The sequence below is a fragment of the Varanus komodoensis genome, unplaced genomic scaffold (assembly GCF_004798865.1).
Source record: "Varanus komodoensis strain SLA01 unplaced genomic scaffold, ASM479886v1 scaffold61, whole genome shotgun sequence".
Lineage (NCBI taxonomy): Eukaryota > Metazoa > Chordata > Lepidosauria > Squamata > Varanidae > Varanus > Varanus komodoensis.
The window spans coordinates 2,681,597-2,708,857 of record NW_025336236.1 but is presented as its reverse complement, the minus strand read 5'-3'; the positions used below and the strand labels follow the sequence as shown (position 1 = coordinate 2,708,857).

Sequence of the window (27,261 nt, the reverse complement as noted above, 5' to 3'; positions counted from 1 at the left end):
TACAGCCTTATAAAGGAATAATTTTCAAATGTTACAGCTGAAATATTAAACACATTTACTACAGAGTAAGCCCCATTACACAGCAGGGCTCATTTCCAGGTAAACATACATAGGGTTGAAGGGCAATTTGAAACTTTGCTAAAATAGAGTTTACTTTCTTGATTTTACATTGGAAAACAAAGTTACTTTCCTTACCTTCTCTGCAGCAGCGTCTGAAGGGCTAAGTTTTTGTTCTCCTTGTTCCTTTTCATCAACTGCTTGAAAGAGGGAGAACAGTATATATTTACAAGCAAAATGACAAAGCCAAATGGTCACACAAGAAAATAAAGCATTCAAAAACTTTCATTGTGTATATATGACATGTTATCATGCATATTACACATAAACCACCAAGCAATTGCTTCTTATAAGGTATTAAAGAGTTTATTTGCACTGTGTGTAAAGAAAACCACAAGTGCTTTTTCTTGGTTTATTGTTTACATTACAGGCAAGTGAATTCCATGCTGTAGAAAACTGAAATAAAGAAAGCTTCCTCAATACCCCAACTCTTCCACTAACTTCTGTGAGTCAACCTCAAGTCCTGAAAATACCAGTGACACTGTGCAAGAACGCCCTTTGGAAGAGGGTCCTGCCACACCAGGTTCACACAGTCAGTTCATGACCTGATTCCTATAAAGAGCAATGTAGATTCTGCAGATTCCAAGACACCTACTCTTATAATCACAGTCATGTCTGGACTGAATCTATCCACAGCAATGGACTGAGTTTATCCACAGCAATGATAAATATGCCTGGCAAACACATCCTCAGTTAGATGACACAACACTGACAATGGCTGAAAAATAGATGACCCATCAACATAAGCTATGCAAGAAGAGATAACTATTCTCCCCAGTACTACAGTGACAGCACTACAGATTAAATTTGTTCTTTACACTTGCAGAGATATGTTGGTCAAGGAATAGAAAAAAGAAAATTAACACATATGTCAAAGGTATTGAATAAATGAGGTCATGGAATTAATTTGCAAGTTCTATGGAATCTTGTCAGTTTTATTTTGATGAATTCTCTTTTTATTGTTAACTGCTTTATATGAGCAATATTCTGTTAAAAAGGCAGGAAATATTCTTAATAAATATTAAATGCCTCATGTTCCAAGGTACTTTATGCTTACCAATAAGGCAAAGCTTAAACTGTTGTTCTGAGCTTACAGTGTTATAATATTATTGCCAACATTGCAAGTTACTTTGTTATATGCAAAAACTGTTTCTTTAAAACCATAATACTTCAGCTTTAAGCCTACAATCAGGCAATGCTTTTGTTAGTAACTATCAAATATACACAAAATCATGGGCAAGTTTGCAAAAACTTAAGCTCAAAAGTTTTCAACAATTATACATAGTTACCTTGATTGGTATTCAATAATTCAGATTTTTGTGTCTGCTGTTTGATTCCATCTTTTACTTTTCTCGGCTTGCTCCTCTCAGCCAATGTAGGCAGCTTTTGCCTGAGAGGTTTCAGTTCAAATGCCTGAAATGTTAACACTTTATTCTTCTCCTCAGGAGACACTTCATTTATAACATCCTTTGTAATACTGATATTTTCTATTATTATTTGGTCCTCAGGACTGTCTATTTCATCATTGCCTTGCTGAGCGGTTTCTTCTTTATTATTCAGAGTAAGTTTCTCATCTTTATTAATATATTCTAGTTCCAACTGGATCTGCTTGTATTTTAACAACAAATCTTCAAAACTCTCTTCAGTTGAATTATCACTTTTAGATGAATAGTTCTGTTTTCTGGATGGGGATTTTCCAAACATTTTGGCTGATTTATTTATTAAGAAAAGTATTTAGAGCACATTTGTCATCAATATCATCATAATGAAGCTAATATGTAGCCACTGAAATTTAATTTCCTTACCTGAGTGATTATACCGTAGCCTCATACTGAAATATAAAATGTTTCATTCCAAGCAGTGATTAAATCATATTTCAATGTGCAACAGACGAAGCATACTCTATTTCCATCTTTACTTACACAGCATTGCTTTAATCTAAGGCAGAAATGGGCAACTTGGGGCCATACAGATATTTTGGCTTGCAGTTCACATCTCATCATTGGCTGTTGGCTGAGGCTGATGAGTCACAGGCCAAAACATTTGGAGGGCAACAAGCTGCCACACTTTGTGTAAGGTCCTGGAATAGAGGAAACTGTGTCCTCTCCTCACTCTAAACATCTTAGGCTTGACATTATAACCACCTCCTCTTTTGGGCTTTGGAGAAATACCCTGGGGACATGCACTGCCACAACCAATCATGATTATTTCCCTCCCTGAGTGTTCCACTACCTAGAAGTTATTTTCTTCCAAGATCTATTTCAGCAAATTCCTAACCTTAAACAGCACAGCCTTAAAAATACTACTGAATGTGCTGTTATGGTATCTGCTTTTAAATACTTGGCCTCCTTCCTATTTAAATAAGCTGGTATCAGATTTACCAAAGTTTAAGGATTAAAATAAACTTTTTTCACTCATGTTAATGCTTTACATGTAACTCATCATTAGCCTAATGCAGAATCTGAAAAAAGGAAGTTACCCTTATTTATGACATGGATATACTCTGTAACAAAAAGAAACTAAGTTCTGTACCAAGGTAAGTTTAATTTTTTAACTTATGCCAGTTATCCATAAATCCCACAACCTCTATGTTATCTTAAAGCTTCCTAGAAAGTATTTCAAAAGAAACTATCCCAGTGGCTTTCTTACTGGCAAATGAAAATGTGGGAGTGTGAAAGTTACATGCTTAGATTAATATTTGGTATGAGGCAGTAACAAGGTTGGATGGGAAATATTACAAAACTGTTAAATGTACAACTTATACCTAATTCAGAAGTGCTACTATTTTCTTGCAAAGTTAGATAAGGTACATGGCATGCTTTTAACATCTGAAAACATTACACAAGCATTGTCATTAGGGTTTATGCTAGGAATGCTCTGTTTAAAACACACTCATCTGTATCCATCTTCCAAAGCAACTGTTCTTAAGAAGTCATCTCACTTTTTATGCCTTCATAGGAAATATACAGAATTAAACAAATGTTTGCTCTGGTATCAATGGTCATACCACCATGCTCAATTGCCTATCCTGAAGGTAAAGTTTAAATAGCTGAGCTTCAGAAAAGGCAAACACGGAGGTATCCTTTTTAATGGCACAACATTCTAATGAAATAAAGTAAGGAACAGACAGAGCAACTTGGTTCAAATCAAACAACAGCACATCATCTCTTAACCCACATGTCTGTCATATGTCCATTTCTGAAAGGCACCCAGGTTAGCTAACTGTGAGTTTACTCATGCTTTGTTTTAGGGTTATTTAAGGAGTTTGTACCCTTCCAATAACCCCTGCTACTCAGTAAGATTTAAATATTCAAACATGAGCCACAGCAGGCTGTTGTGATCATACAAACTGGCCCAATGACTTGTTACCCAGGCATTCTCCTCTATCATTATAGATTAAAACTCAGGTGTCCATATTCCAGGTTATTACTCTATCTACCATGTAACAATAGTAGATGTGTGTTCAAGTGATCATGTAAGCAAATCTACTCAATTTGCCAATTTATAGCACCACCTTTGAATAGGATTGAAACTGAATGCAGTGTATCATGTTCAAATAGATGAAAATGGGAGAGAGGGAAATAGCAACTGAGAAGAGTCATTATTCTAAACACTTTCAATCCTTCCATTCTGAACACAGAAAAGAGATGGGCAAGCTGTGACATAGAGCCCACACAAGCCTAGTCATTTTACAGTTTAGAATATGCTTCCACAAAGTTTTATTCTTCCATTTCATGTGGAAAACTGAAACTGGACACAGGCCAGGAACCACACCCTGTTCAACATGCAGGAGAACCCAGTGTCATAATTAAATGAAGTTCAGACACAAAAGGTTTACTTCAAGTAGTAAATACTCAAGATATTAATCATCCCAGGAATCCCTGAGAATCCTACAATGCTCAACAAATGAAAAACCAACAATGTCTTGTGGCAGCTTAAAAGCCTAACACATTTGTCCTGGCATAAGCTTTTGTATACTAGAGCCCATTTCAAGAGAAGTATGGCACTGATGAAGCAGGCTATAGTCCTCAAAAGTTTATGTCAGAGTAAGTTTATTAGAGAATGATCCTATGGCCTGCAGACACTGCTTGAGGGGTCATTAGGATAGTGTGGATTCCTGGATCCAAGTCAGAAACAGCACTCAACTTTACACCTGGGAACTACAATACTTACTCCTTCACTGCAAGAAAAGAACTTGGATGACTATCTAGCAAAATGCACAGCAGAAGGCATGAGGGAGGTGTAGAGCACCTCTGCCACCACTCCTGCTCTGCATTTGGGTGTTAACCTTTGAATTCTGAGGCTTGCAAACAACTCTGTAGGACTGCACCTTTAGCTTTTTTTAACGTGGTACAACAATCTTCATTGCTTCTGCTGCAATAGACTAAAATAGCTATCCTCTAGAATTCAACCAATGTAGACTCCTTGAACTGGCATTCAAACTTAATTGCAAGTGCAAGCCACTGTTAGAGGATATAATCAAAATCAACAAAAACTTGTGCATCATGATTCCATACATATGCATGTGAAAATGCTACTAATTTCAATCTCTTACTCTCCAGTGATCTTGGCCCTAATTCTGTAATTCAGTATATTCAGGAGTAAACTTTTCCCACCTATTATATTTGTTGTATGTATTACATTTGTCATATTTATAATATTGTTAAATGTATATTGTTAACACTGTTTCATTATTTGTTTTTAATGTTATGATTCTGAACTACTAAAATCCTGGTTAGACTCCTGAAGCATTCTATAAGATCAATAATAATATTTTCAAGTGCCTATAACTATAATATCATATCCAAGTTTGTATTCTGTATTTTATCCAACTATACAATGTGTAACATTTTAAAGGTTTGTTTATTTGGCCATTTATACCCTCTCTTCCTAGAATAAACCATACTGAAAAATATAACAAGAACATCCAGTGGAGCAGTCATGTCATGGGCAATAAATTATAGAGGGCTTTCACTCATAGGGTCACTATGAGTCAGAGATGACTTGACAGCACATAACAAGAAGACTATCATAGTAAATTAAAAGCAATGCTTAACACAAAAGCAAAGCTAAAAACAATACACTGAATGTGAATATAAGTCTAAAAGTTTGGTTAGCCCATTTCTTAGATGTCCTATCACCACAACCAAAGACACACCAGACTTGTTCTAGATCCTATGGACAACAATTCACTTAACTGTGAAATTAAGCTCTATATTTCAACACTCAAGCAACACCAATCTGAAAGCAAATGTGACTCATCTGAGGTGGCACCTTTACAGATGCCTAATACTTCAGAACCCCATCCAGCAATGTATCTTTTAGTGAGGCAAGATTTACTTATTCAAAACCTCCTTAAAACGCGCTCCCTCAAAAATAGTAACTCTACGTTCAGTCCCTCTATCACACTTGCAGAGAGAAGATAGCCTAACTCTACGTGCTTCCGTCACCACAGCCTCCACCCAACGCTGAGCCAGCAAAACAGGGCAAATGGCCTCCTCCAGGCTCTTCGCCGAGGTCAAGCAGCCCTAGTGGTCAGATCATTAGCTTGGTCAAGAGAAACACGACACGTCACGTATCCTAACAGCTCTTCACCCCCCACCCCTGCCATTTCCTGAGGGAAAGCAGCTGCAGAAATTCCAATACTCTCGTAGTAAGGATACATTTCCGTGGCGAAGGCTCCTTCCAGCCCTGGTTGCCGCTGTATCCGCCGCCGCCACCCACTCCTCCTGGAGGCCTTCCTGGGGGGTTGCCGCCGCGGCTCCTGCCCCATCGGCCCCCGCCTCGGTAGGCCCGGCCTCGGAAGCGAAACCGGTCCAGCGCGTTGTGACTGCGCTCCCAGAAGGAGAGCCTGGCGCCGGGGTCGGGGTGCGGTCCGGGCGGCAGCCGCGAGCACGACGAAGAGGGAGGCGGCGGCGGCGGGTGCGGCCGGAAAGGCTCCTTGAGTCGGTATCCTCCACCTCCGCTGTGGCCATGGAGGTGCCCGAGCTCAGGGGGAGGCTGGTGGCGCGAGAGAGAGAAGCGGCGAGACGAAGAGAGGAGGAGGCTGCTCCGTAGGTCGGGAGGCGGCCTACGCCGGGCGTACGGGCCCTTCGCAGTGCCTCCGGCGCTCTGCTCTCTGCTGCCGGGCTCCACAGGCCCATCAGTATTGTCGTCGTCGCTGATTTCTCCGTCCTCCAGCTCCCCTTCCTCTTTCGGGGAGCGGTCACTCGGGGCTGCCGCTGCTGCTTCTGCCACCGCCTTCTCCTCAGCCGCAGGGGCCGCCATAGGAGCTACTCAGCGCTGTCGGGCCACAGATGCAGGAGAAAGCGGTTCAGGCCGATCCGCCCACCGCAGCTCGTGACCGCCCCGCTCTGCTACGGCGATTTCCCCAAGTGGCGCGCCGACCCAACCAGACCCCAAACTTGTACGCACAGCGCCACCCTGTCCCCTTCCCTCGCAGCACTCTCGCGAGATCTACATATACTCTCGCTCGCCACCTTCTCGCCCCCTCCTCCCCACTGCCCGCTCGTCGCTTCCTCTGAAGACGGCGTAACATCACAAAGCAGGGGGACCGCGAATGGCACGATGGGAGTTGTAGTCTTCGTTTGCTGCAGACGGACGAGGAATATCCCTCTGCCCCGCCCCAGGGGAGAGAGGAATAAATAACGGTCCCTCAACAGCAACAGTATACGAGTTAAAAGGGAAGGGCTGGCGGAAGGCTTTTCCAAGGAGGCAGCCGTTTCGGTGAACGAAAGATACAGAGCAGGTCAGGCCTCAAGTTCACGGGGTGAGTGTTTGCACTCATCGTTAACTGAAGGCCTTCTCTGCGTTACGATACGGAGATGGCCGCTTGTTTAGGTGACTCGGAGGGAATGGCGAGTAAATTCACGGAGAGGAAACGGCTGCAAGTCACGGTGCCTACATAATCCCTCCGAGTTCCAGAGGAGTATCTCTCATAATGCCAGTTGCTGCGCATCTCCGTGACAAAGGCCTATGCTTTGCTGGCTTGCATGTGGGCATCTACATGGTCACTCCCAAGTAATCGGATGCAGGAGTAGAAGGGCCTTTAGTCGGATCCACAAGGAATTGTTAGATAAAGAGCTCCAGAAATGGTTAATTAAGGGCACAACCCTATACTTATTTCGACAGAAAAAAGAAGTCCCACAACTCCCAGTATCCCTCAGCCAGCTATGTGGGATCAAAACCCACACTTGGGTAATACCTTTATTAGGACCTAACACAATACCACAAAACACAGCACGATATTAGGACCTAACACAATAGCACAAAACACACCACTATATTAGGACCTAACACAAGCAATAGGCATCAGATGAAAGAAGGAAGGACATTGTGGGTGTACAATGCTTAGTAAAAATCAGGGATAGAGTTAGGGTTCTGTGAGGGGGAAAAGTCTTCAGAATGGTTTCATGACCAAAAAAATGGGAACTGCTGGTCTAGAGGGCATAGGATTGCTCCTTCCAAATACAAAAATCATTTAAAAGATTGAGGGAATGCAAAAGTCTTAAAGTCAGGTGCTGAGAAGCTGCCACTGGATACTAGTGGCAGTTTTCTTTGGATGATCATTTCAGAGGTGGGGCCACCACCAAAACAGCTCTTTTCCTTGTGGCTGCATTTTGAACTCAAGAATTATGGGGCACTTGCAGAAGGACTTTTATAGATTATTTCAAAATATGGGTAGCTACATATGGAAGGAGGTGCTCCAATAACCCCACAGCTGTGCAGAGCCACCACTTTGAATTGTGCCTAGACATTAATTGGGAGTCACTGCAGGCAAGGGAAGGCTAAAGTAATGTAGTCCTAATGCCTGGGCCTGGCCAGAATTCTCACAGTCGTATTTTGCAGTATCTGAATCATCCAGACCACCTTCAAAGAGAGCTTCACATACAATTCCAGTAACCCAACTGGGACTTTATCATGGCATGGATTTATCATACAACTAGGCCATAGGGTGAATCTGGATTTTATTTGTATTATTTGTACTGCTGTCCCAAGGCTATGCGATGGGATGGCATACAAAAATTCTAAATAAATAAAATAGGATGGGCAATAATTTCTTTTTTCTTCATGCTGGAAGGAAGCATAGGACTTCTTCATGCTGAAAGGAGGCCCGGGCTGTTCCACATCCCCACTGCTATCTCCAAATTGGAAATAGTGGGAATTTGGCATTTGGACTAAGGACTTGCTGATGCGAAGGAATGCTGTCACCCTTTCCCTCACAGATGAGTCCACCCTGAGATAGAAGATAGTAGCGGGGTTGAAGGATGATGGAATTTACCCATGCAGAGACCAGTGGCTGCTTTCCCCGGTGCAGGTGAGTCAGGCTCAGGCCACACAGCTCTGTTGCTGCTATCTCCAACAGGAGATTGGAGGAAAGAGCAGGAAGGAATCTCTACTGTTATTATTGGTCTCAGAGCATAGATAGCAGCTGGGATACCTATCCAGGGGATTCTTCCAGGAGGTAAGATTTGGAACTCAGGCCCTGCCTGATCCAAGGGACTACATAGGATGAGTTGGGATGCCCACAGGCACGGGCTGCTGGGTCTGTATACTTGTGATAAGCTGAAAGCAGCTATGAACCTGACCTCTGTTTGCAGGACCTCCTGCAAATGCCAGGGAAGTGGGCTTTATTTATTTATTAGATTTAGATCCCACCATTTTTCCTTTAAAGGAAATTAAAGTGGCTCACATAATGCTCTTTTTTTCTCTCAGTCTTATCCTTCCAACAGCAACCCTGTGAGGTAGGTTGGGCTGTGACTGGCCCAAAGGTAGCTCCACGGTTGAGTGGGAACTGGAACCCAGACCTCCTGAGTCCCAGTCACACCTAACCACTATACTGCACTGGCTATCACTTGTTTGCCCTTCCTGAATGGGAAATATGAAGAAAAAGTGAAGCTGGGATGAACAGCTTCACTGGCTCTGCATCCTCTCCTTGAAGGCAGAAGGCAAAGCAGTTGAGAGAAGACAGTTCCATGCAGTTGCACTGGGAAGAACATTAGTGGGAACCAAATGATGTTATGGGGCATGGCCATAGCTCTTTGATGTCATTTCACTCACAAAACAGTGACTGGGGGTCATTTATGACCCCTTCTACCAAGTTTTGGTTGCTCATCTCTGAGCTAGGCTATCTCATGCCTGGAAGACTAACCAAAGTTCTTAAAAGATGTTCAGTACCACAGAGGTCACCTGAGCCTCTAATCACAGTGAGGGATCCTGGAGCACCCATGACTTTCTATCTGACATTTCCAGGGAGTGCTGCCCCCTTTAGAACAGATTGAATCCCACTCTTCTGATCTAAGGAACAACTAAGTCACAGTGCTTCTGTCCTGTTTAGATTACATTAACATGTGAATTTATTTATTTATTTGGCATAAGTTTCTTTGGGCTGCAGACATCAAATGGAAAAGGAGTCTTTTCTGGAGAATCATTTAAGTACCCATTTTGCAACTCGCTCTGAAGTCATTTCATGCCTCTGGCTGGAGCGTTTAAGGATTTTTGTGATGATAGTGATACAGTCCTCCCTCGCCACACCCAGGGCTCTCTCTTCACTACATCATTCAGCTGCATATTTTAGAGAGAGAAGGAAATCATGCCTGATTTCTGCAACAAATTGCCTTCAGGAGTCTGTTTTATAAATCCTTTAGGGAGTGGCAGTTCTGTTTCTACACGCACACGCACGCACTCCAAGTCTACTAGCCAAAAAACTAAGCAGGAACAAGCAACAACAACACTGTGGATAAAGAGTAGCACTTATTAGATATTATTTTACTGATCCAATGATACATTTAGTTAACAAAAGTTTTACATGCTTACCAAGTACAAGTTGGTTACATCCAAAAATCCCCAAACCTTAATCTTGATTATGGTTCTTACATATATCACTTGCTGACTTATCACACCAGGACCACCCTTGAATATCTGCTTCAGGTCAGAAGCTATGTTACATAAATACAAGCTATCGCTTCATAGTTACAAAGTGGTGAACATAAACATTTGAATTCATTATAAGACACACAGTGGGCCTCTGCTAAAATCCTGATCGTATGCATATTTACTCAAGAGGTAAAGGCAACTTAATTCACTTCAACTAAATGTGCACAAGATTGCACCAGAACAATCTTTTCTTACAGTGCATTCCCATAAGCCATCGAGCTTGTTGCTGTTAAAACTGTGAACTGCTACAATACTGAAAGATGTCATCACCGCTACTAATGATCAATGGTAGTGGTAGGCAGATTGAAATGATTTTCCATAAATATTCAATATAAATACTACCTAATTTGTAATCACTTATCTAAGGTACTTATGGTAGAGAAGTGGTTGATGAAGATCCTTGGTTCAGTGGCAGAGCACTGGCTTTGCATTCAGAAGGTTTCAGGTTCAGTCTGCAACTTCCCCAAATGGGGCTAGGCAAGAATCCTGCCTGAAACCATGCAGAGCTTCTACCAGTTAGTGTCAGTTATACTGGACTAGAATGATCAGTGGTCTGATGCTGTATAAGGCAGGTTCCAGGTTTTATTTATTTATTTATTTATTTATTTATTTATTTATTTATTGCACTTATTGATATGTCAGCTTTCAAGATACAAATGTCACTAAGGTGGCTTGAAAGTAACATAAAAAACCCAACATCACAACAAACAATATTAACATTTTAAAATAACAATAATCAGGATTCTCCACACTGGGCTGTTGGAGAAGATGACTCTGGTGCAGAAAGAGTCCAGCTGGAACATGAGCAGTATGTGGTGTTATTTTCATTATATTTCCTCTCCCTTTTGGAAGCCTTTCCATAGAACAGTTGATGTTAAATGGCCTGAGCGGAGGGGAGGGGTATTCAGCTGGGGCAGATCCCGAGATCTTCTGTCTCTTACCCGCTCCCTTCTGCATTCTTTCCAGAGGGCAACTGATGAAAGATGGCAAAAAAGCTTTTTTGTCACATAGTTCCTCCTGAATTTTTATCTCTATAAATATTTTCTCTTAATGCCTGAATCAATCTCATTTTACAGAGAAGGAAATTTATCATTGAGGATTGTTACAAATCCAAACTATTCCCAAAATTCCTGACAATGCTTAATTGGAAGTAAAGCCCATTGAAGACATAATTCTAGATTCATCTTGAAGTGTTCAAAACTACTTCATGATTTTTTCATTGTATTTAATTTGCAAAATTTGAGGAACAATTTTGTCCATCATTTTTAGGAGACAGTTTATGAGGTGCAGGGGGGCAGTTTAACTTCAGCCTGCTTGTTCATTTGCTGTTTGCTCTTGCCCAGATGACAGTGGTGGTGAGAAGAAGCAGCAGGAGATACTACTGACAACTTGTTTGCTGGTGCAATGTCTGACAAGCATACAAGTGGTCTCAGTGATGAGGAAGTGGATGAAAAGCAATAGCAGTTGGTGACAGTGATTATGGGAAAGCATATTCACTGAAGAAGGGAGCCCATACCTTGCCAAAGGGCCCTGCAAACCCTGGAGCTGTCACTGGCCTGAAATAATAATGCACTGGATATTATGTGCTCTGCTGCAGAAATGCCTTAAATGTAACAACTGTTTAATGCCTGAAGTTGTCTTTGGGCAAGAAAGTTTTCTTGTACTAATTAGTATCAGTTTATACTAGTTTATCTCTTACCTAGGAAAGATTAAACTGTTTGCTGAGATTGAAGTCTGTGTCAAGGTTCACATGTAAAGATGGCAAATTGTTAGTTAATGAACCCTCGATTCATGGGAACTCATGTTGCCTCTGATTTGTGAAAACAGCATCTGAATGGTATGATTGGAAGCTGTCAGCATGGTGTGCAAATCTGGATTGACACGTTGTTTGGAGCCTAAACAACCAACAGTTAACTCATGGTTTGTTGGGTGAACCACTGGCTTGTTTAGCTCCCAAACGACCCATTACTCCAGTTGCACATTATACTGACAACTTCTACTCTCACTGATCAGAGATTATTTACAGAAAACTTGTGTGCAATGTGGCCAGCATTCCTGCATGTTGTGCATTAATTTATGCTGTCATGATTCAGTAGCTTCAGTATGTTGAACTTAGTATGCTTATGCACACCACGTAACTTTTACAAGGTCAAACATCAGAGTAACACCAGAAATACAAAGTAATTCAAATTAGGGAGTGCATGTCACTTCTGAGGCTTACCTCTGAGTAATAATTCTTAGTACTATTAGCAAAAATTGATTGGCTCATTCTTTTATTTCAGGTCTGATAGACAGTGGGTGGATCTCTGGTTTCAGACAGAAAGACTGCACCAATTACAGGCATGATGTGAGGCCTACAGGCTAGGACACACCCTGTCTTCTTTCTTTTCCAATGCAGCCCTGTCTCTTAGCAAAGTAACAAGCGAGTTTAGTTTCTGTACTGCAGAACTGAAAGAAAGTGAGCAAAAACTGACTTGTTGTGGGCAGAAAAGGAAAGTCTGTCAAGACAAACTACTGATAGCAACTTAGTATGCCGGTTTTGACATTTTCTTAGATCTTCTGTGTGCGTTTTTGAGATACCTGTTTTACTTTCATATGCTACCTGATTTTTTTTACAAAGATGCTCTCTAGAAAAGGTAAGAAATATTAATTTAACATGTAGAAACATTCACTCCCACTCTTTCAGTATATTGGTTTATGGGTTTTCTTGCTGATTGTATTTTGTGATAGTTGCAATAAATTCTGCAGAATCCTTTTATAAGATTCCTTCTAATACAAATAACTCCTGCTTCATTGATTCTTGTGCATGACAAGAGCAATTAATATGCTAAAATGTATAGCTGATGGGCATCTTTGATCTTATATGTGTTCCTCAACAATAAATCACACTGAATTCAATGGAGTTTGCACACGATAAGGACTGTAAGTCTAAACTGTTAATTATAACACTTCACACCATCTGAATTTAAAGCCACAATCAGCATAATAAATGGAAGATAACCATTTTCTGACAGTAAGCCTAAACACTTTTAGTTCAAAATAAGTCTCATTGAAAGGAGTCCCTCCAAGCAATTGTATGAAGGACTACACTGATAAAATGCCATATTATTTTGAGTATTTTGAGTATTTAATGCATATATTTATTTCTTATATGCATCTACTCAGGACAGTTCACCATTTAAAATAACACAATCTAACAGACATGGTACCATAAAAGGAACATGTCATGGGGAAAAAGGGAATTATTGCAATTCATACTCATAGTTGGAATTCACCTGGAGAAGAGCCTTTAGCATTCTCTTTGTAGTGCCTTTTCGTGCCTGCCAAAGACATTTTTTTGTTTAAACGAGTCTTCACTAATAAGCCAACCACAGTGTTATTGTTATAATCCAATTTTAAATGTTTTAATTCTGTATTTAGATCCTGTTTTCTTTCATTTATTCTCCTTTTTGGGAACATTGCTAGATATAGAATGGTTTATAAATCTTGTAAATAAATAAACAAAAGGGTATGTTTTTCAGCTTGTATGGGTGCAAAGTTGGTATAATTTATGGAAAGGTGGTAGGAAATATTGTTACACTGTCAGCAGCAGTGATGACAGGCAATACAATCCACTGTCCTCTTCAGGGAAGCAACTATTAGGCTCACCTCCCTCAGTTCTCTTAGTTCACAACTGCAGCCTGATTGTTGTTAGGATGATTTATAAAGCTGTCCAAGAACACAAGGTAGGCTTTGTATCTGATGTTCAAATGTTTTGGGTAGCAGGTCTTGTATAACAAGGCAAACAACTCAGTTTAAATAAAGAAAAGTGGAAGCCTGATAAATGATTATAGCATATATATCTAGAAATATTGCTATCAGACTGCTGCCTGACGTTTTCATCCTAGTTTAACTATATATAAAAGTTTCTGGTTGTAGTAGCCGCCTCAAACATTTTGCTGCCTGAAGCAGCTAGATTCCCACTGCTAGTGCCAAGGCTTCAAATAGTCTTGCAACACTATTTAGATGACAAGTCCTGTTTTATCTGTTCCTGCCTTATCTGGTACTGCCTGAAACAGGTTGTGTCATGCTCCTGCACTGTATAAGTTTACAAAGTTTCTGGGTGTTGGTTGGGAACTTCAGAGTATATGAATCTCTTTGGGGTGTTATTCCTGGGACCAGCTCTGGCCAACTGCTCTGAGGCTGTCAGCACACTTGGCAAATCCTGGCCAACCATGCCTTCACTCATAAAGATAGATAGCAAAAAGAGAGGGACATCTATCTGTTTATACAGCATCGTTTATATCCATGGCACATATAAACAACAATCTCGACATGTTACTTACCCTGAAAAACCTTAAAATATTTATTTATTTATTTATTTTGGAACATTTCTATGCCGCCCCATTCGCAAAAAGCCTCGGGGCGGCATATAAATGTTCCAAATAAATAAATATTTTAAAAATAGACAGGTTTACACATTAAAACACAGTAGGTTGGCTGTTTCTCAAACAATTTATGGTGCAACCATCAGATATCTGGCTCATCATGAGATGAACTTGTCTTCCCCCTCAGTCCTCCCTCAGGTATCTCAGGAGGCTCTGAAACAGGACCAACTGATCTCTTTCCCCCTGCTGCCATGGTGAACCTTTTTTCTTTTGTTTGCTATGCTTTTTCTGCACTTTGACAGCTAGCTGTCAAAACTCAGGCTTCTTTTTAAAATGGGAGTTTTTGACAAGGCTAAAGGCTATTTCATAGGATCACATACATATCTACTGTATGTGCATGTGACTCTGTAGAGAAAAAAAGCTTAACCCTGTCAAGAAAACTATTTTATAAGGTAATGTGAGCTTCAACAGCTGTCAAAGCGCCTTGCTCCTTTTTGAAAAGATGCAGAACACTGAGTGGTATCAGTTCTAGCCAAAAGAAGGAAAAGAAAAAAAAGGAAAGGGGGGAAAAGAAGATAAAGGAGATGATCTAGTTGCCACCTTCATTTACAAGCAAAGATCACTTGTGGCATTGCCTTCTCTTAACAGGTCTCCCGCTGACAGAGGGGAAAAAAGTAAACTCTTTTAAACTCTTTGCAGACTCTTTGGTTAATGTCCATAATGGGTGCTTGCACTCTGCTATCACTTCCCAAGACATCCCTGCCACAAAAAAATGTGGTAAACTGGTGATAGCCCCTCCACTTCAGATATTGCTATTTGTAATCTCCAGTAGAAAAAATTGGAGGAAAGGGTAAGAAAGAAAGCTGAGGCAGAACAACAAAGGCTCACGGTTGTGGTAGGAGGCACCAGCCTAGTGATAGTTATCCAGAGAGCTCTCAGGCACTTCTGGATTGGCTGTCAGTCTGGGCAAGCTTGGCAAGCCACTCTTGCCAAGTGACTTGTTAGCCATTTCCTGGTGCCCATGGTAGTATCGGTTACTCAAGTTTGTATGATATGACATTGTGGGCAAAACAACCCCAAGAATAATCCATGGGTTGTCAGGATGGCTTCTTGCCCATGACTGCTCAGGTTTGCAAGATATGAAACCCAATTGTGGTTTGTCACCTATGATGGATTGACACATCTTGTGAACCCAGAGTGATGTATATTCTCAAAATCAAAAATGTCCATTTCCACCTTTGAGAATAGTACTGATTCAATTGCAAATTTACTTTGATTGTCATCTTGGCATAACCCAACAATTCTGGGTGGCCAATTCAACAGTATGGTTTTAGTAAATGCTTAAAGAATCAGAAGTGTTATCTGCACAAATACCCACAAATCACAAATCTAAAGAAAATGTTAGGGCAGTTATACTAGAATTTCTTTTTGAAAGCTTTTTGGAAGTTTTCTGAAATTTACAAGATTAAAAAACAATTTTAACAGTTTAAAATATTGTACGAGTTCCAAAATGAATCTTTTTGAATCATAAGTGGTCATCTAATTGGTAGTAGTCATGCTTAAGCTTGACTGATTTCAACAATAGTTAGGCACGACTACTGCTGGTTGGATAAGAGCCATAACGTGGAAAGCAGACATCAGAATCAGCAATGAACATTCTGAAAAGCAATATTTAAGGCTTGTAGCACTCTTCTGTGTAGAACTAAAGTTAAAGCCCAGTGATTACAATTGGTTCCAGTTGTCGAACTCTAGGTTGTATTGGGCTGTTACACTTCAATCCAATGCATGTTTAGAATATATGGACATTCCCTTCAGAGTAAACATGCATAGAATTGGGTACTTTGCTTCACCTAGAAAAATGTTTCATTTTGTGGCCTGGTATTGTGATAAAAGATGACTGGTAATGATGAACTGATCCTAACAGGTAGTTGCAAAGCAACTTTCTAAAGTACCAATGCTAGATGGTTTTCTATCCATTTTATAATATTTGTGATTATTTGTCTCTTTATTATGAATTTTGAGCTAGTATTTTCTGGGACTTGTTCACCATGAGAGCAAGATGATGTACTTGCTAATTACTAGGTGTATTACATGCAATTCCCAGCTGGACTTTGTGTGTCATGTTTATCCCTCTTTCAGCATAACACTGAAAGTACTAGTCTGAAATTGCGATTTGTCTTCCTGAATTAGGACTAAAGTATGTGATTTTATTTATTTATTTATTAAAACATTTCTATGCCGCCCCATTCACTGAAGCCTCGGGGCGGCTCACAACATAAAGTAAAATACAAAAATAACAATATAAAAATAACAATATAAAAGAAGTCACCCTGGCCAGATAAAATAAGCAAATACTGTTAACAATTAAAATGACGCTTAAATAAAAAGGTCTTCGCCTGGCGCTGAAAAACAAATAACGACGGCGCCAACCTCCGTACTTTAAACAAGGGGCCTCCAACCTTTTTGGACCTGTGGGCACCAGCACAAAATGCCTTAATTAGTGGATTGCTGCTTTGGCTGGGGTTGTTCCTTAAGCAAAAGCTTTTATGTTTGCTGGACACTGCAAGATCTCTTTAATAAAAGATAGGTTAATTCATCCAATTTCAGTTGGCACATTATAGCTAACCTTTCTTCCAAACATATGCTTGGCAACATCCAATAGTTGCTTCTTTGGGAAAGAAGATATACACAGATAAATTTGGTAGTGGAGTAGTCTTTAATCTTCATTGATGTATATGTGCATGTTTTGCTGCTGTTTTAAATCATTTACCTGATTCATGGAAATTAACAAGTGAGAGGGGGAATGGATTATCTGCACACCTTTGAAACAATAAACATTTGCCTCTTATAATGCCATTGATTAAGGACTTTACATTGTTTTCAGTACATGAATGATTGGCATATAGACTCTTACTCATTTAGTTAATTTTTGTTGAAGACTATTCATAATGTCGAGAAAGTAGTATACATTTATAGAAATCCATGTATGTATATTAAACAAATGGAAAACTGAAATTAAAAATTCATGGGCATGTGGAACACACACTGGGGACCCCATTGTGGGCATCACTGGAAATGCCCCTGGGCATCACTTTGGGGACCCCTGCCTTGCACCTTCCTCTTCAAGTTCTTACTCTGTGTGCAGGATCCAAAGAAAGTGGGAGCAGGCAGCCTTCATTCAAGGCAACAGAAGCTTTTCTTTATTTTCTTAGTTCACAGGTAAATAATAAAATAATGAAAAAGCTAGGAGTTGGTTACATGTGTCATAGTCCCAACCCAGAATACAACCCCATACACAGATTGTAAGAGAATGAGAGGCTAAGCTGCATACTCTATAGTTAATATTTTGTTTAGCAGTTTGTTCATAGGTCAGTAACTGCAGCTGATTTATTTTGTTCTATATTTGCCATGGCAAGGGCTTCATATAGTTGGAACTACTAAAGCAGGTGCCTTCTAAATAGTAATAACTATTACTACTACTACTGCTGCATTGCATTTATATTCTGCCTTTTTTCCTCATGTGAGATCCCAAGGTGGCTTACATAGTCCCTTTTTATCCCCACAACAGCAATTCTGTGAGGTAGGTTAGGCTGACAGTGAATGACTGGCCTAAAGTCACCTAGTGAATTTCATGGCTAAGCAGGAACTAGAACCTGGATCTTCCAGGTCCCCAGTTCAGAACTCTGATCACCACACCACATTGGCAAATGTGTTGGATTACACCCCAATTATCTCCTCTCTAATATGGCCCAGCACATCTGGTAGGTTCCAGGTTATGGAAGGACTGCTTAAATTAATTTTTACTGTAGAGCAGTCTTCTGTAGTGGTTAGAATGCTGGTCTGGGACTCAGGAGTTCATGGTTCAAGTCCCCATTTGACCGTGGAATTCACTGGATGATTTTGGGCAAGTCAGACTCCCAGAATAACTTATCTCACAGGTTATTGTGAGAATAAAAATGGAGATGAGAAGAACCTTGCAAGCTTCCTTAGGTTCCCTGCAAGAGGGAAAAAGACGAACTGCTGGAAACAGTGGAGGACAGAAGAGCTAAAGTCCATGGGGTTGCTAAGAGTCAGGTGCGACTTTGCAACTGAACGAAGGTAGGATATCAATGCCATACATGACAGTAGTAGAAGTAGTAAAGCAGGAACAAGTAGGAAAAGAGAACACTCCAAGTCTACTGGCTAAGGATTATCACACCCTAACAAGTTGAAGGACCAAGTTCCACAGTCAGCAGATGTTCAAGGGTTACATTAATTCTTTCTGCAAAAAGTGCCAATTTGGCCAATTCAAACAAGTCTAGTTATAAATAGAATTTGAAACAAAATCAGATCTCGCAATGCCAGAATGTTCACAGTTCTAGCAGATGTTGCCAAGTAGGTCAGTGCCACATGATAATCAGCCCTAAGGATAGTTTAGTAGGAAAGTTCTAGACAAGTGATAGAGAACTTGTGGCTTTCCATATGTTGTTGAGCTGCACCTCTCATCATCCCTCACCATTCGTTATACCTGTCTCAGAAAATAGTAGGACTCTCAAAATGTCTGAAAAGGTTCTTGGGCCATGTGTTTGACCCAGTGGAGTCCTCTGAATTCCTTGCGTGTATATTCCAACCTTTACACCAGGGGTGGGGAACCTGTGGACTCCTAGATGTAATTAAATTCTAATTCCAGCATTCCAGTGCTTTTTTTGTAAAAAAAAAAAAAGTGCCGGAACTTGTGACCACACACACCACACACACACAGTGGAGCCTCCCAAGCCAGAGCAGCAGAGCAGCCCTCACTATCTCACTATCTCACTATCAGATAGCAGACACAAAAGCAGGCACCATGTTAATGATGTTTGCTGCTGATCTGCTACTATTCAAAATCACTTTGTAAAATCCATTGGAAAAAAAGGTGCCCGAACACGCTGGATGACAAAAAAAGCCCTGCAGCATTCTATACTATTTTTAAAAAAAACTAAAATTTTAAACAAATACAAAAATCATGTAATAAAGAGGAAAACTCTCAATACACAAAATCAAGACTTTTTTTCAAAATAGAAATCTTTCCTTTTCAATTTCCACTCTTTCTGAGATATCCCCTTCAGACCAAATATAAACCCTAACCCTAACCCTAACCCTGATCTAGATTAAAGAAGGGTTAAATGCAGACTTGAAAATTCTCTAAAATGTACCTGTTATATCCCTGTCTTTCTATGATTGTCCATTCTCCCCACTTACAAACCTCACTAAACAACACTGTTTGGTTAAACCAAGAGAAATTGGCCAGGATTCAGGGTTATGTTCTTTTGGAGTTCTCTGGATTATACCTTTATTCCAGTACATTTATTTTTTAAGATTTGTACTAGGATAACAAAGCATTTTCCCATGTTATTTAATTTGAAGAAACAGTTCTCAAGATATTAATGTCCTTGGACCAGATCCAGAGCTAATTTAAGTCAGTGCTGTGTTATTCATTGATTAAGGTGCTCTGATCTGCTTCAAAGGAAGATCTGAGCTACTAAAGTGCTACTAAAAGTAATTTTCCAAGTAATGCAATGCCTTTGGTCTGAACTGCCTCACTTCTGACTGTCCTTGTCATAGGAGATAGAGGAACAGATATGAATGTCAATTTCAAATATGTATTCTAGTGACTACAATCAGCTCAGTGAAACATTTCATTTGATTTACAAACATGGGGGTGGGGGGAGTATATTTTAGCTTCCTTTATGAAAATGGGCAAAAACATGCAAAAACATGCATGTACTTCAAGGATGTGCAAATGGTGTTTATAAGCCTGAGAGAACCTGACTCCCAAACTGTTGACTGGCTGGTTAGGGTTGGGCAGAGGAACCTCCCTGTCAGTGCAGGGGAGTTCATTCACCCTGCAAGTCTCAGTCATGACCACAGACAGTGTATCAATCAGCAATATGCACCAAAATGGGGACTTTCATGGGAAGGTTGGATACAGCCTTGAATCTATAGGGTCCAAAACACTTTCTTTTTCCTGAGAGACCCCAAGATTAGACCCTTCAACTATGCCTATCTCAGTCCAGTTTAGATAGCTTCTCCCATACAGTCAATGGGAGGAGAGTTTCTCGGAAATAAAGAGCTGTTGAGAAGGGAGAAGAGAAAACTGCCCTCTTCCTGTCCTGGCTGGTATGAGCCAAGAGGGCTTTGGACTGTCTGCCACTCTCCAGACTCAATCTGAATGCATCATGCTTCAGTTTGCTGTATTCTCCATTCTTAACTAGATGTAGATAAAGATATTTTACCTGCCTTTGTTGCAGCTTATGTATAATAGATGCATCTTGTTGTATGCGTATTTATTAATTTCAAGTATTAATTTCAGGATTTTTTGTTTTTCTTTTTAATTTTCTTTAGATTTTATTTTGTTCTGGTGAAAAATACAATAAAAGCTAAAAAGGAGACTGCTATGTAGAGGTGTATATTTTCTGGAAATGTTAAAGCCTGGGAGACTGGAAAGACCTTATATTCTTAACTTCTCTTCCCTCCAACTGGCTCCACCATCTTTTCTTATCCACTGCACTAGCCTTGCCCAGCCTGTTTGTTTTGGATTGACCAGAAATGGTCCCAGCATTGACCATTGGCTATGGTGGCTGGGCAGATGGCATCTGAGGTCCAATGCAGCTGAGAAGCACCAGGTTGAGAAAGGTGACTTTATACAGAGAATTCTTCACCTCCATTTGGGTTCAGTGACAGCACAGCCAGCATGACATACGGTACCAAAAAAAAAAAAAAAAAATCAGAGTAACCCACAGTAGCAACATCAAAACTTTGAGCAAGAGAGAGTAAATAATGTAATATGGCAGAACAGCCATAGAACAGCAATAAACCACCAGCTGCCTCCTCTTAATATATTCTTAAATACAGCAAAATCTTAGAAGGGGTTTGTATTTTGCTGAATATGGTCAAAGAGCAGTGAGTCATCATTTTAACTTAGTCATTTGCTAGTAAATCTGCTAAAGCTTTTGATGTAGTTTATATTCAGCTTATGCTAAAAATGCACCTAGGGCAAATACTGCTGCTATTAAATACTTTAGTAATCTACTCACACTTTATACAGAACAAATGACACATGAATAAAATATATCTGCCAGAGTTTGCCTTTTCTTTGAAGTGAATTCCAGGGAAAGAAATGAGAGCCTACCTCAGAATAAACCTGGCTAGGTGCAGATTGCAAGTCTCATTGGTAAATATGATTCAAATCATATAGAGCAGTCTTCTCCATCTTTATTTATTTGATTAATATCCTGCCTTTTCCCTTTTTTTAAGAATTCAATGCCCTTTGAGATCTTGATGCCCTCCACATATTTTGGACTAAAACTTCCATTAACCTCAGCCAGTATGGCATTTGGTCAAGAATTCTGGAAGCTGTAGTCCAAATCATTTGGAGCACACCAGGTTGGGAAAGGCTAATACAGAGTCTGTAGAAACTCACCAAGTACCTTCAAATTTTGAATATCTCCACATGTCTAGTCTTCAAACTTGCAGTGTCATATGAGATCATGATTAGGATCTTCTCTCCTAAAAAAAAAATGAAGCAGCTGTGGGTGAGAATTGAGAACATAGCAATGGAGAATGGAAGGTTCAATTATTTTCCTCTTGCATTATTGCCCTGGTTAATATCATGCCCCCCGCCCCGCTCTTTGCCTCATGGAGATGTCTATGGATAAATACCTATATAACACTAGCTTTCCCCTGCAGGGAAAATAAGAGTGGGGGTAGGGATATCAGAGAAACCCAGAGTGAGTTCAAATGACTTAAGATTTCTATGATTCTGCCCGGCAGATTCTGTAGTGGACCAGCTTTTACTGAGCTGTGCAGACTTACTTGCAGGCTTCTTTTGTTTTTTTAACTTGGGGAGAATTTCCCAGATCACACTTGTGCTGAACAGATTATTACTGTTACAGACCATTACAAAATGGAATGAAATTCTTGTATGTCCATTAAAAAAAATCTGATTCTGCCATTGAGCAGATGACAGAATGAAAGACAGCTGTTCCATGAAACAGATTTAACAAATCTGCCCATCCCTGTTCCCATGTTACATTTAGGATTTTAAAAACACCAATTTAACTTAACGCAGAAAAACAGTAAGTAAGTTCCTGTGGCAAGTACACCTAATGAGAAAAGAAGGCCAAGAAGGTGGCAGACCTGGGGGGGGGGGGGGCAGACGGGGGTTAAGTAATGTCTAAAGGAGCAAATAGAAACAATTCCAACAAGAAAAATAGGTAAAAGACAAGGGAAATAGCCAGTGGGGATTCACAAAGGCTTAGAGATGACCTGAAAACAACATAAGGGAAGTGAAAGGAAGAACAGGCTACAAAGGAAAAGTTCAGGCAAGTGAATATGAAATTGCAAGACAGCATCAGGAATGAGTTGAAGTTAGGGATGCTAAAAGCAACGAAAACCTTTAGATGCATGTAATTTTTTTTAAAGGAAAGAAATGGTGGTTCAGCTACTCAGAGGATGATGAAATGATAACAGATGGCAAAGAAACGCAGAAGTGCTTCATTCCTACTTTAGCTTAGTCTTCTTCCAAGATACTATGACCACCCTGAGCAAAGGTGAAGAACAAGCTGAGAGGGCAGCATTGCCCCTTGAGACTGACAGGCCAGGAACACCACATTACTCTGAACAAGTTATTGTCTTGAGGTATGCAAAGCACTCTCATGCCTTAGCAGATGCATTGGCTAATAGCTGTTTATGTCTGTTGTTGTTCTTGTTAACACCTGCATCCAACAGTTCTTCATTGCTTTCAACAGACAGAGGGACCCCAAGTACTACCAATAAAAAGGCGTGTGGCTATTCCAGCTAAACCAATTTTTTGTAGGAGAAAAGACAAGTTGGAAGAAGTATTGGGGAAAAGTTAAAGATGATATCATCTCGAATCGCCCCCAGTAAAAAAGCCTCATCTGGTAACACCTCAAATTACTTGCTTTTACCTACATCACTAGTGTTTTTTTGTTTTGTTTTTATTGATCTGGTTCACTCATTATAAAAGCCACTGTGGGTGAATTCCCTCACAGGGTTTCTTGTTACAGCGGTGGCCACCATTTTGAATATTGATCTACGGTGGGCTGTGACATAGCTTGTTATTACGTGCAAACCCAACAATCTACACTCACTAGGTCATCGTGTAACAACAAGCTACAATGTACTTCCACCACAACTGAATATTCAAAATGGAGTCACTGCAGCAAGAAATCCCAGGGAAGAAATTTACCCATGGTGGCTTCTGCTTATGTGCAAACTAGGGCAAAATGATTGTCACCGGTATTTGCTCATGAGATCTCCACTGACATTTCCTGAACAGTTAAGAGAGATGCAGTGAAACATGGAAGGGCTCAGAAGAGGGCAACAAAGAGGATTAGAGGCTGGATACAAAACCAATCACTGGCTTTCCAGCCCTGAAAAAGCAATAAAGTTTGAAGATGTCTGTTCAGAAATGGAGATTTTTTTATATGTAAGTTTTACTATGAGCTTAAACAATTACAACATTCTAACATCAGGAAACATATGGAAGGTAAGCATTAAAAACAAACATCTTCAGTGCTTCTTGGCATAGGTAGGCTATTTTCTATCCAGTTAAAATAAGGCAGCATTTCTGCAATGATTCTGCAATGTTTTAAAGAGGGTGGAATCCTTTTTTCTCTACTTGTTCTTTTCACCATGTGGTTGTGATCCTGTGTATGCTTGGGAGCAAATTCCATTGACAAGAGTGAAACTTGTTCTCTGACTAGCCATGGATAGGATCTGACTGTTGAGTGTATTTTGAGGTCACGTACAAGAATGAATAAGAAAAAGATGAAAGGAAGCTATAGTGCCTAACAACAAGTTTAATTAGCTTCCTGTATTTTGTCACTATATTTTTATGTAGAACAAGTTCTTCGAAGATTTCTCCATACTTCACAGCATTGCATTAGCTCATACTTCAGGTGAGTGTTCCTCCCTGAAGTTGCTAATACATAACATTTTAGCCTAAAAAGATACATCTCTAACACGCACATAAGGCTGAATACTAAAAGGAAAAAGCATAGGATAAGCCATATCAGTCACAGTACACTGTGTCTGTCATTTTCCTACCAACATGATATCTATGACCTTTTAGTACAAGCAGGAACATATGCTTCCTTTTCTTATCTTATTGTCCATGAGGTTCAGTGACTGTTGAGCCAGACCCTAACTGCATCCCTGTATAAAAGCTTTTTTTAAAATTAAAGTTGGATAGGAGTATAGGATCATCTTGGACATGCTCAGATGGACATCCCAGTCCAGACAGACACACTTCCAGTAAAATTCCCCTTTTAAAGAGACCCTGTGTTTTAACAGCTACCTTTCAAACTTGATTGCCTTTGGAAAAGGGAGAGAGGGCTTTTACTTTTCCGGAGTTGTTAGAGCAGGGATCCCCAAACTACGGCCCATGGGCCTGATACGGCCCACCAAGGTCACTTACCCGGCCCACCTCTGAGTTTTCAGACTCATTCAGAGAAAATGATCTCCGAACGATTCTGAAAGCTCTGAGCTGGTGGAAGCGCACCCTGAAACTCTTGTGCTGGATTTTCCCCCTATTGCATGCATGCGTTGGCTCTGAATACAGAAGAGAGAAGCGGGAATACAAAAGAGAGGAGGGTGGTGGGAAGAGAGAGAGACAGAGACACTAAAAAAGATAGAAGGTAAGAAAAAATATATTTTTAACTATATAATACTTTCATTAATGAATATTTCTGTGTCAGATTAATTTTATTTCCTAAATATAGCTAACTGTGGTATTATAGCATAAGGAGCAGAGTGCAGCCCCTCACAGGTCACTGATGATAATTCTCTGTGTGATTACGTCAGCTGAGAGAGCAGAGGTTCCTTGTGTTCTGTCATAACTATCTGCGCTGTGACAGCCCTGAGATATGTACATGGCAGTGACACCTTTCAGGAGTTATATACAACATGGCAGTGACAGGAACCACATGGCAGTGGAGAAGAGATTGAGGCACAACTTCTGAAGCTGCAAAAAATTATATTTTTTAATTAAAAAAACAACAACACAGGTTTTAAAAAAAGAGAAACTCACTTAATATTCACTAAGTCCTGCAACCCGAGTCCATCTTTACAAACTATATGCAGAGACATAATTTGTAGAGATGGACTTGGGTTGCAGGACATAGTGAATATTCAGTGAGTTTCCCTTTTTTTAAAAGCTGTTTTATATTTTTTTAAAATAATAAATCATAATTTTTAGCAGATTCAGAAGTTGCTCCCCTCCATCTCTCCTCCTCTATTTTGCTCATGAAAAATAAATTGTAATGCAAATTTTGATGTAGGATGCCACATGTCATGTATTTCTATGGGTGTAAGTGCAGATTTATTAGTGTCATTTGATTGCTATTGGAAATGGCGGTTAAAACAGGTGGTGTGCAGGTGACAGATCACTTCATCACCGCCTGTTCGTTGCTTTCCAAAAATTGATCCCCTGTGGATCACTCTACCACATATGTAAATGAGCTCTGTGCTCATAATGAGCTTATGATTGTTCTCTGCAGAAATAGTCCTAATTGTATCAGTTTTATACTCATTGTGTTGCTGTGGACACATTTCTGGGGTGTCACCATCTCCTTAGCCAAAAGCAGGCCCATGTTTCCCATTGAAATACTAATAAGTTTATGTTGATTAAAATTGTTCTTCATTTTAAATATTGTTTTTTCCTGTTGTCTTTGCACTACAAATAAGCTATATGCAGTGTGCACAGGAATTTGTTCATATTTTTTCAAACTTTAGTCCCCCCCCCCGCACAACAGTCTGAGGGACAGTGAACTGGCCCCCTGTTTACAAAGTTTGAGGACCCCTGTCTTAGATGCAGGACAAAGGGCAAAAGTGGGCCCTCATCATGGAAACTAAAAGGAAACAACAACAACAAAGGTCTTGCTGAGAAGAGGGTATAAATTCCCCTGAAAACACCCCTGTCACAGGTTTCAGACTACTGCTATACAAATGAATTCTTGCTGCTCCTTGGCAACAGGCACCACCTGAACGTTAGGCCAGACAAGCTTTGAAGCCCACCCACATGAGCTTCTGCAAGAAGTACATTTTTGCAAATGGGTTTTTTAAAATACTTTTTTGACCACAGTTCTGCATATTTTGTTTAAAAAGGCTGGACAGCCTCCCGCAGCTGCTGAAGTAGCTTGGAGGGATTGTGACTGCCAAAGCAGGAATTATGAAAGGCAGTTTGATAGCCACCTTTGCATTCTTGGTGGGGGGAAGGTAAAAGGGGGGGGGGACTATGGATCAAGGGATGGAGGGATGGCAAAGATTCATTCCTCCCAAAGTGTTACTTGGAATACCTGAGGACTAAAGAGGGAAGGAGGAGGCAGCAACCCACAATGTGCCTGATTAACAATGCACCCACTAACTTTCAGTGTAACATATCAGCTTAACAATCCTGAGAGGTAAAATGGAGATGGATGAATGATGTATGCCCCATTTCCTGTGCTCCTTGGAGCAGCCTTCCCCAATGCAATGCCCTTCACATGATTTGGACTAACAGTTGGCTTTGCAGACTGGGGCTGATGGGAGTTTAAGTTCAAAACGTTCCCTTCTGCCTGATCTCCAAAAACTGGAGCAGCTCAGCTGAGCAGATGGATCATGACAAACTCTTCTTAATTGTAAGGACAGTACTCCTTACAGGCAGTGGAATTTATAGAGCAGTCCTGTTCATGTCTCTTTAGAAGCAAGCCCCACTGACAAATATGTGTAAGACGATGTTGTAAAGCTGCAGTCCCAAGAATTGTTGCATGGCGGTATGTCCCATTGAACTCAATGTGGTTTGCTTCTTAGTAGATGTACA

The 27,261-nt window shown here is 40.3% G+C and overlaps 2 protein-coding genes across 7 annotated transcripts in view; one reads left to right on the top strand and one right to left on the bottom strand.

Moving 5' to 3' along the window:
* Positions 1–6,577, bottom strand: part of ZFC3H1 (zinc finger C3H1-type containing) — a 47,450-nt gene extending 40,873 nt beyond the window's left edge. For 3 of the 4 annotated variants that reach the window (XM_044449801.1, XM_044449803.1, XM_044449804.1), the window contains exons 1-3: positions 5,781–6,577; positions 1,407–1,826; positions 196–257 (exon numbers count right to left, since the gene is read on the bottom strand). In XM_044449801.1, the coding sequence (XP_044305736.1) occupies positions 196–257; positions 1,407–1,826; positions 5,781–6,384 (1,086 nt within the window). In that variant the 5' untranslated portion in view covers positions 6,385–6,577. The remainder of the gene's footprint in view (positions 1–195; positions 258–1,406; positions 1,827–5,780) is intronic. The other variant, XM_044449802.1, reaches the window with a different exon arrangement.
* A 113-nt stretch (positions 6,578–6,690) lies between these two features.
* The window catches only part of TMEM19 (transmembrane protein 19), a 44,964-nt gene continuing 24,393 nt past the window's right edge, over positions 6,691–27,261 (top strand). The window contains exons 1-2 of one of the 3 annotated variants that reach the window (XM_044449865.1): positions 6,691–6,865; positions 8,343–8,434. In XM_044449865.1, coding sequence (XP_044305800.1) covers positions 8,385–8,434 — 50 coding nt within the window. In that variant the 5' untranslated portion in view covers positions 6,691–6,865; positions 8,343–8,384. Of the gene's footprint in view, positions 6,887–8,342; positions 8,435–27,261 lie in introns of those variants that run through there. The other 2 variants (XM_044449864.1, XM_044449867.1) reach the window with 2 other exon arrangements.